The sequence below is a fragment of the Mycetomoellerius zeteki genome, unplaced genomic scaffold (assembly GCF_001594055.1).
Source record: "Mycetomoellerius zeteki isolate Tzet28-1 unplaced genomic scaffold, Tzet1.0 scaffold228, whole genome shotgun sequence".
NCBI classification, from domain to species: Eukaryota; Metazoa; Arthropoda; class Insecta; order Hymenoptera; family Formicidae; genus Mycetomoellerius; species Mycetomoellerius zeteki.
The window spans coordinates 840,394-851,014 of record NW_017257203.1 but is presented as its reverse complement, the minus strand read 5'-3'; the positions used below and the strand labels follow the sequence as shown (position 1 = coordinate 851,014).

The window sequence follows — 10,621 nt, the reverse complement described above, 5'->3', positions numbered from 1 at the left end:
CCCCGCCACAATCGACAAAGCCCGCGCGTTTAGAATTTGAAATGTCGAATCATTTGCGACGCGTAATGGCGGAATAATGCGTGCGGATAACATCGTTATCGAACACGATTTTGATGCCATTTTCGACACAAAAGGAGGTATTTCTCTTTGCTCGAAATAGCGATTATAGATTATTACAAGCTCGATGTCTTTTCTCGCTCTTTACAAAGGGTTTGCTGTTTCAGGTAGTTGGCGTAATGATAGATGTAATTTTTTGCGCGGCGCGGCGAAACTGCGACCGATTGTGAGTATAATTTTAAATGTATAAAGAAGATGTATCGAATTGAGAATCTATATACTAAGCTTCAGACGCAACTAGAAGGCTAATTTTTATACGTGTGTTGCTCACGTAACATATTTGTAAAACATATTTGTAAAACATATTTGCATCGCATGGATATTTCACCTTTGTCCTGCTTTTTACGTAGCCCTGAAATAACCGAGACATAAATATAATCGATTTGAAATTCTAGAAGATCGGGAATTCGTTGATAGGAAGGAAATGAATTTGCGATAAATTTACATTTTATTTCTTATGTTATATTACACTATAGACAGGCTTTTCATTCGCGTATGTGTCTATCCTTTGGAAAATGGCAGTAGTGCTCAAACGTACGTAGACCCAAAAAAAGATGGCAGTAAATTCAGCTAATGTCGCTCCACAATTAAGTAGCGCTTAACGATTATAACAAGTACGTTCTGTATGCCAAACATTGTTTTGGATCACGTATGTTCATCGAAAGCGAAGGGGGAAAAGTGAATCGGATTGTGTAATGTATCTCCAATAATATTCAGCTTTTGTATAATTATTAACAATGTAGAATTCGAAGCGTCCTTACTTTTATATATAGAAAAATTGGATTATTAGATTCGAATAATTTTCTAATTATTTACAATAGTATTTTTTCAACAGTAATTCGTTTTTCCATTACGTCAAAAATAAATGGTTAAAAGAAAATTACAGGAATTCGTTTTGTAAAACTGAATTCTTAATTTAGACGAAGAATTAAGCAGTTTGAAACTGTTTGCATTAATTGCTGTCTGCAATAGAAAAATATAGAAATTTAAAGAGATTTATAAGTCAAGTAAACGGAGAAGTCATAATTTTATAAAATAAATTTCTACCAAAACTTTTTAATCACCTATTTTTATAAGAATCCACCAAAAAAATTCTGTTATTTAAAAAAGTTATATAAAAAAACGAGAAAGATGGAAAATAAAAGAATTTCTTGTCAAATAATAAAACTTATTTGAAATTTCTTACTAGTTCAAACGACTGTTATGTCAAATTTTTATCTTGATCTTATTTGTGACGGTTATCTGTAATTCTGTTATACGTAATTCTGTTAAATGATCTGCATAACTACGTCAATTTCGTCGTTGTCATTATTGTATAATATTAGATGTTCGTCACTTGTAATTTTTCTACATATTGAGAAGTCAGTTCATTCATTTTTATTCTGTGTCAGGACAATATGCGAGGATTGATATAGTAATCCTAATTTAATAAAATTTCCTAATTTCACATCCGATTCACGCTTCACGATCGCATTCTTTACGACGAAGTCGCTACAATGTTCTATAGACTTAGCGAGGTCCTTCTTGGAATATTGTTAGCACACAGTATGGTTTTTACCTTCTGATTTTCGTTTCAAGTATTAGCAATCGTCGTCGTAAAGCTGTGCCCTCAAATTTCCAATAGGTTTTCGTGGCGAATGTCTTACATTTTCCCGTACTGCCGTATAACGAGTAATTTTTGGGTCTTTTCGTATCATATATAATGTTACACAATGACAAAGCACACTGAGACACTGCGCCAATCCAATAGAAAAACAATATCGTCGTTATTGTGCCGTTAGTATTCACAGATCGAAGGGACGTAGAACCGCAAGGATAGACTCCTGTATGTCCCGCGGCGATTTTTTTACTCTCGTCGTTTTTCATTTTCCTAAGAGTTCGCTCGCTAGTAGGTAACGACTCGAAAATCAAAACATTTTCCTTCATCGATTACAAGTTTTTGTTTATAAGCGTAGTATTTCGATTTATCTAGCGACTAATCGACCGCGTTAATCGTCACGTAAATCATATGCGCAATTGCGATACAAAAACAATGACGATCATGAGTGACCAGTGAGTGGAGAGTAAGCTAAACCATCTATCTAGTGAAGGTGTAATGTTGTACTTTGAATTATCATAAATGTAAACTATGCTATGTAAAACTTCCACTTATAGTACTTGTTGCTCTAGAATCAATTAATTGTCAATCACGCGTTGTTCTTCAATTTATTCCGCGTAATACATTTGACGTAAGTAAAATCTAAATAGCCATGAGAGATGTCGCAAAAATGACGGTTTAAATATTATAAAAGATTAAAATCTCGAAGTCTGCACGAAGATATGAAAATTTAAAATCTTTATCGTTTATATATCGAGATGGTCCCTGCGGGATTTTAAATTGTATTGTATACATTATTTCTTTGGCTGCATATATATATATGTATATATAATTACAAAAACATAAAGTTTCATTTCACTACAATTAGATTCAAAATTGATATATCTCAGATTTTGTATCGTACTAACAAAATGTGTCTAACAAGTGCACGGAAATATAGAATCTATGATTTAATAGACGATACATTTAATGGCTATATTAGGGGGCTACTTTCTTCCTTAACGTTTACGGAAAATCTTAAGAAATGAATTGAATCGATCGTCATTGATGTACAATGTTTAAATTGGAATAACAATAGCAAAGAGAGAAGAAGAGAAGCACGTTTGGAAGCAACCGTTACTCAGATCAGCGTAGGGTTATTAATAATATAGGTAGAATATCGGTTTCATACACATAATAAGACAACGTATATTAATGGATATACAAGAGAAATTTAGTTATAATTTGTTTATGGACAGAGTGTAGAGACATGAATATGAAGTGTGAATGTAAAAAGTATAATAATTATCAAAAATAATAAATATTCAAAATAATATAAACGCAGGTTGTATATTCGCTATTCGGTTATAATTCGCGAAGGTTAAATAATATTCAGTGACGTCACAATTTTGTGATAATAAATATTTAATCAAATATTATAATCGCGAATATTATACCAAATATTACAAAATGCTACGCAATCGCATTTGATATGCTTATGATATATTGCTGTGACTTATAAAGTACGCGAAAAATAAATAAATAAATATGTCGTACAGATAAATAAATAAATAAATAAGTCATGATTTATGCCTTATTAAGCGTTTACGGCTAAGCCTTGGTACAAAAAACCTATAGAGTTAATTGAGGAAAGTATGTAACTCGTGTTTGACGGACGGATTCGTGCAAAGGAGAATCAGAATTAGGAATATATCACGTATCACAAGCGAAAATATCGACCAGTCCAGTCCATCTGCTCTGTCCATCCTTCTACGCTAGAGACGCTAATTATTCGGCGATAGATCTTGAAAGAATCGTATCCACATCCGCATTAAGTTGAAATGGTTTCAACTCCACTCTCGTTTGCACGATGCCGCATAATACTCGCCGTGTTAATATGTCGTCTATTTGCTGCGATAATTACATGCACCGATCGATCTGCACATGTAAGAAGCGGTAGACTCAAAACTCGCAACGTGAAAGCACTCGCTGTGCGATTGATATTTGCGCGAGGTAATTTGACCCTTAACTGGAAAGACGACGTCTTTTGTGTCGACGAACTTGTTTTCGCTAAATTTGAAAGATACTTTAATTGAAGCGAATTCATAAATTAAATCTGTCGAATTCGCGACTGAAAGACGACATTAAGCTTTAGCGACAGAATTATGTTATGTACGTATCGTACACGAAGAACTGATGTCTTTCCGTTTGATGTCCATATTTTACCAGTTAAGGGCAAACGAACGAATTGAAAATTTCTAACGTTAAAAAGGCTTAAGATGGTCGAGTCTACCGTTTGGCGTGATCTAAAACTAGGACATAAAATTTCGTTTATTTTGAAAAATACTGTACACAAGAATACCTAAGGCGCGTTGACGTTCATGTTCTTCGCGTTTAGACGTGTATCGAAGCTGCGACTATATACGATGGAACCGATACATTTCCGCCGTAATAAAGAGGAATAAACGTGCCGGACAATGACAAGACTGGGTAGAGACAGAATTGATCTTTTCACTCGATAATATCCATCCTCCTTCGGTAAAAGTGTAAAGTTGCTGCGTTCATCTCTTTAAGAATCGGAAGAAGCCTTTGCTCTTATCTGGCGGTGGTGCCATCAGCATCGGTACTTGATTTTTGTGCGTAATACGAATCTGCGCCGGGAAAATATTTTTAATCTTTCCATTTAATTTGTAATTTATATATGAAGATATTAATATCAACATATGAAGATTATTACATATTAATTATGTTCCATAATGGAATACACTGAAAAAAAGTCTGGTAAATAATCATAACAATCAAATTTAGACAATAGTTACTAAAGTTTTGGTGAAATAATTTCAATCAAATATAACATTAAAACTAATTAAACTAATTAAGCTAATTTTTTTCTAAATATTATCTTACTTTTCTAATTATTATTAAACGCTTGGTTACTATTATGTTAATATTTATTAAATATTTACTAAATGTTGTACGCTAAACAAAATACATTTGGTAGCTATTACCAGACTTTTTTCAGTAATATGAACTTGGGAACAGGAATTTATTCTAAATAATATTTGTATAAATCAAACTGCACAGAACGTCTTGATAATTTAATATAAAATTATACGTTTAAGACATAATTTAAAAAAAGAGAAAAGAATATTTTATTCTCTCCCAATAAAGTGTTCGATAAAATCTTGAAGAAAAAATCTGGCTCATGTTTCAAAAATTTCTGTCACATTTGAATAAATATTCAAATTTTATTGTTTGATTTCAGCTCACCGTGCAAGGACCCTGCATCCAAGGTTCACCATCGATTTGCATGGGGAATCGTTTGCTCGTGATGATGGTGACGCTGCTACACTGGGCCAACCTCCGGCCGGAATGTCGGAGTCCAGTCTTCACTTGACCCATGTGCAAACAGTTCTCCAGACCAATTACCTCTATCAGATTGTCCCCGATGTCTGCGGATAGTGGGTAAGTACTGAATATTACTAAACGCTTCTTCGCATTCTATTTGCATACGTTTTTCTGTGAAGCGTGGGAATATTATGTTGGAAGATTAATTATTTCGCGCGTTGAGCTCACCTTGAATAGCGGCCGTGAGATCTACGGAATTGAAGCTGCTTGTACTGAGTTCTTTGTCGGGTCGCTTTTTTCGCTTGCCAAGACGGTGCCGCGTGTGATGTTCGCCCCAGAGATTCGAACCTCCGTGAGTGAAAGGAATGTTTAGCAATGCGACTCCTTGCAGAGATGGACCGTGCGCTAAATCCAGAGGCGTACCATCGCACTGTAATCGATGAAATGCATGTAGCGTCACGAATTCCATTGATTCCGTTGAATTGATTGATTACGGATTTGATTGTACGTATTTAGGACGATGTTAGAACGGAAGTGGATGATTAATTCTTGTTCCGCGCTTGGTATTTGAATATTTCGACTCTATTCGATATACTGACCCATTAATCGAATGAAGAAATTATATATACACGTACGATATACAGAGATTATATTGACAAAAAAATATACTAAATTTTAATAAATATTTGTTTGAATAATACTAACTAAATATTTATTAAATATAAAGATATATTTATTTAATACAAAAACTATTAATTTGATTTAACTATAATTTTTTTATTGAGTAAATATTTAGCTAAAGTACTATTGAAAAAAAATGTATTAAAAGATATAGTAAATTTTTTCTTAGTATACATATATAGGTATGCTCACAATTATCTCGAGATCTTCGTGAAGATTTTTACAACTAGCAGCGAACTGCTCCGTGGTTGCGTATTCGAAGTACCACAATTTATTTTTCATTCTGCTATTAAATTTCTCGGGATTTTTTTCCCTCTCCATGTGAAATTTCACGCATATAGCGGCGTCGACGCCCACCGAGAAATAATTATTAATGATATTATATGGTATGCTATCTTGATTCGGTTTTTTCTCGTCCTTTTGATCCACTTCTATTTGCCAGCGATCCATCATCACTTGTGTCGCCCTCTCTATTTTCTGCGAATCGTTAAGGTTTCCATGTATAGCGAATTTCCACGGTGTAATTTAACGTTAAATAATAAAACATCCGATTTTTTATTGAGATATAAAAATAGAAGATATTTTCTCATAATACAAGGGAACACAATCAAATGTGCCCTTTCGATTTTAATAAGCTTTGGATGTGTTAAAATATAGACATGTATTTTTTTACAAGTGTTTTCCCTTTCACGTTAAGAGAGTGAGAAACCCACCATTGAAAAATTTTTTCTTTTTAATTCTTCTTACTAAATAAATATCGTATAAACTGTCAAAGATATTAAAAAATATGTTAAGAAAAGTTAAATATGGTTTCAAGAATATTTCATAATAATAATAATAATAAAAATCTTTTTAATTCTTTTTCATAAATAAAAAAATTTTATTTGAAAGAAGTTTTTTATCATTATTATAAAGTACTTTTGAAATCATTCAACTTTTATTTAAAACTTTTTTTATATCTTTGAATCACTTAGAAAGAAAAAACCGATTTTCCTAAAGGGGGGGGGGTTTCACCCATTAACATACGAGAAAACAATTTCTTCTTTTTGTTTATATTTTAACACATTCAAAGCTTATTAAAATCGGAAGGGGACACTTAGTTATATTCTCTTGTCAGTTAGAACACTGAGAAAAATGTTAGACTAATTGAAATTTTGATTAAAAATGGACGAATCAAAATTTTCTGATTAAATCTATTAAAATTCTAGTTAAGATAATCAAAATTCTGATTGATCAAAATCTTTTGATTTGTCCATTTTCAACCAGACATTCTTCTCAGTGAATCTATAACGTATATTAAAATATGTACGTTAGAAAATATGTTAGAATAGAACGTATATTAAAAATGTATACTGTTTGCTTTACCTTCAGTACTTTGTGTATCGCTTCTCCTTCGTAACCACCACCCCAACGTAAGCACCTGGCAAGATCATTGCCTGTACCAAGAGGTATAACGCCAACGGCAGGTTGTTTCTCGAATTGCACACGATCTGGATGAAATAGTTATGAAAGCATTGATTACAACATGCGGTTGCTGTTACCATCAAACGTTAAATTATTAGTAATCAATTAAAGCGGCATCGAAAAGCAATTTCGAAATGATGAACTTGTTATGCGTAATCGTAATTAATAAGGGAAGGTCTATTAAAATCCAGGCTATTCACTGGCCTATATAGTAGTCGTTGAACCTATTATCGGATTTAATACACGCACGATTAACAATTAGCACACAATATTGCAAAATTTATTACAAAGCTTTCACGTGTCGTTATACAACCATTATTCATTTTACTCGCGTTTTCGGTATAATTGGATACACACATCGTAATTAAATCGTGATACATACCCATAGTTTCTAAAACCCAGCCAACTGTTCCATCGCCGCCGCAACAGATTACGTTAAAATTTTCCACATCCTTAAACATCTGTAGGCCCTGCATGGGCCCACCGATTGCTAGATTGTGAACTTGCCGAGGATTTAGAACGTATTGAAACTTCCGTAACATTCGCTCCCCTTGCCGACCGCCCGATTTTGGATTTATAAAAACCAAAAGCGGCGTTGTACCTTCCGGTGGTGTAATTTGAAAAGACATAGCTGGTTGCTGATTCGACCCACTACCGCAGCTCAGGAAAACACCCTATTTTAGATTAAAATATGGTCATTATATTTTAACACGCACTTACCGTATCGACTCTTTATTGCCCTTTATCATTTATTTTTGTTGATATCTTGCAGAGATAACAAGACTGCTTAAGTTATTTACTTTTTTTATTTACTTTGATTTTTACTGTTTCAGATTCATTGCATTTATTTGTATGTTATAAAACATGCGACATTTCGTTAGTATCCCGTTTGAAAGCATAATCTCTTAATTTTAATTTTAATTTTCTCAAGCATCTTAGAAAGCTGTAAATAATTTGATTATAACTAATAATTAAAAACTGTAATTTATTGCGAAAAATATTACCTCAGCCGAGATTTGAACTCGAGTTTTCCTAATTCGATTTCCCAAATTTCGATCATCGAGATATGTGATAATATTAATTATTTACAGTTTTTAAGATTCTTATAGACATCAAATTATTAACAGATTTCTAAGATTCTTATTTGCATCAATAATATTAAATTGCTTGTCAATTTAATTTGCGATATTACTATTCCAGTGTCGATTTAAGACAAATAATCGCACAGTTTACTTAAACTGGAAATTGTTTAAATTCACGAGAAATATTATTAGGCACGAAGAACCGCCTTGACTGAATATGGTATGAGATTGTATTTTATATATATTTGTTTCTTCACGAGGACTTTCCTTCGAGAATTCCTTCGAGAGGACTTTCAGTAATAAGAGATAATTAATATGGATGATTGTGTATTGCACTTACGGAACTGACCGACGAGCTGTCCTGACAGAGTTTGCTACCACGTTTGTTGTCCTTCGACAATGACCTTTGTCTCTCGAGTACAACAGGGCAAATTGCCGTAGGTGGAAGGATGTGTATCGCATGATCGCCGAGCGTACATTCTGCTCGCACTTGTGACGCACATTTATTGTGCAACTGCAATATTTCCGCGGAAATATTTACATGAACGGTTAGGGATGCTGTTACATTATTACTTCAATGAATAAAATTTACACATACATGTATATATTTGTTGTGCATATTTAATGCGCGTATTTAAATTTTTTAATTATCTTAAATTTTGTCTGCATTATTTAATTAATTATATTAAAGAATCAATATAAAAATCATTCTCATATTGAATAATTTACAATTAAAGACAGAGAGAGAGAGAGAGAGAGAGAGAGAGAGAGAGATGAGGTCTCTAAAATATTTATCTTGTCAATAAATTAATTATTTTATAACATCTTTAAATTTCTCTTTTTCTTTTTTCCTTCTGTCACTCTCTCTCTCTCTCTCTTTTCTCACATATGAATATATTTTGGACTTTATTTTGAATAATGAATATAATTAATTTTAAATATATGTTACAAGATGTTTACACGTATACACACGCATACACATTGCGTTGTATTCTACTTGATTGATATCAACTTGGAAAAAATAATACTCACGGTTAATTGACACCATCTGCAGCGTAAACCGGTAATGCCATTGTAACTTTTGATGGTCTTTCTGCATTTGGAACATTTTCCATGGCAATTACCTTCGACCCAATGATGAGCCATTGTTTGAGGTGTCTTCTTACTCTTAACATATGTGGCTATGCAGGATGCTGGCGCTCTTTGTACGCACCTCTCATGTACCGTGTATTTGCAAACTGACCCGAAAGAAAGGATTGTTATTTAACGATTGTAACATCGTTGGTTTTGAATAAAATCTCGTTTTTAGAGATGGTTACGTACTTCATACGATTCTGTTTTTGCAATAGCTACTCTAATTTAACTTGTTCTGGTATCGCGAAGTAGAGGTAGCAATAAGGATTTCTTACTCACAGACGCAACATAGCCCTTTCTTGCCGAGGCCAACCAACATATTTAGACAGAGATTGCAGTACGCGGGTTTGCTGAAATGTTTTAGCCTCCACAGATGGTTTCCGTCTTCCTTCACGTGGGAATCCAAACCCAGAAGAACTAGCAGGGGTATTGTCGTGAGGCCACCTCTCTTCCATTCTTCCAGCGAAACTGTACCATCTGCGTCGTAGTCAATTTCTATCATCATATCTTGCAGAATCTAAAATCGAATTACACTTTCTATTGTATTCTATTGTATTGGTCCCGTATAATTGTTAGCTATCTTCGAAATATTTCTTCGTTTTTCTTTGATCTTTTCTCGTAATAGAAAAGTTATTAATTGAATTGTAATGGAAAGACGATCAATCCTCAAAATCCGAATCTACTGAAAACAGAGTTCATTCCTACCTACCGGCTTTAACTCGCTGACGTCCCAGCCGAGATACTCCGCGACATTCATCATTTGATTTACGATACAGTCCATCTCCTAGATACACATGATGATAATATTAGTAATAACGGTAAAGAACAACCGTTACATCATACGCTCCATGACGCGTACCATTTATTAAAATTATATGTACAATGTCTCGAAATATTGATCATTCTTTGAAGTTTTGTATATGTATAAGCAAATATACATCCTTTCCTTATATATCGATCATACATATAATATCTTTCATCTTTCATTAAAAACTCGTGTTTTCTTCGTGGCTTTCTTTTTATTTGCCCTAGATAGATGCCAATGGAAGCAACGGCTTCGCCGCATATTTTCATCTGCTTTTTCCGCGGTTCCGCTATCGGCAACGTGAATATTTATCGGCTGCACAATTTGTATACCGCGATATCAATGATTTATTCAACATGGAACTCATTATACGGGCGATCGTCGTTTTCCCGGCATCCTTCTTGGCCGTAATTT

The 10,621-nt window shown here is 33.6% G+C and overlaps 1 protein-coding gene across 2 annotated transcripts in view; it reads right to left on the bottom strand.

Annotated features, from left to right (window-relative positions):
• Positions 1 to 3,204: 3,204 nt before the first annotated feature.
• Dgk (diacyl glycerol kinase 1) overlaps positions 3,205 to 10,621 on the bottom strand; it is a 101,939-nt gene continuing 94,522 nt past the window's right edge. Inside the window, exons 8-17 of one of the 2 annotated variants that reach the window (XM_018449016.1) lie at positions 10,112 to 10,186; positions 9,682 to 9,919; positions 9,301 to 9,506; positions 8,609 to 8,782; positions 7,569 to 7,860; positions 7,088 to 7,212; positions 5,915 to 6,199; positions 5,270 to 5,471; positions 4,964 to 5,145; positions 3,205 to 4,344 (exon numbers count right to left, since the gene is read on the bottom strand). In XM_018449016.1, the coding sequence (XP_018304518.1) occupies positions 4,255 to 4,344; positions 4,964 to 5,145; positions 5,270 to 5,471; positions 5,915 to 6,199; positions 7,088 to 7,212; positions 7,569 to 7,860; positions 8,609 to 8,782; positions 9,301 to 9,506; positions 9,682 to 9,919; positions 10,112 to 10,186 (1,869 nt within the window). In that variant the 3' untranslated portion in view covers positions 3,205 to 4,254. The remainder of the gene's footprint in view (positions 4,345 to 4,963; positions 5,146 to 5,269; positions 5,472 to 5,914; positions 6,200 to 7,087; positions 7,213 to 7,568; positions 7,861 to 8,608; positions 8,783 to 9,300; positions 9,507 to 9,681; positions 9,920 to 10,111; positions 10,187 to 10,621) is intronic. The other variant, XM_018449015.1, reaches the window with a different exon arrangement.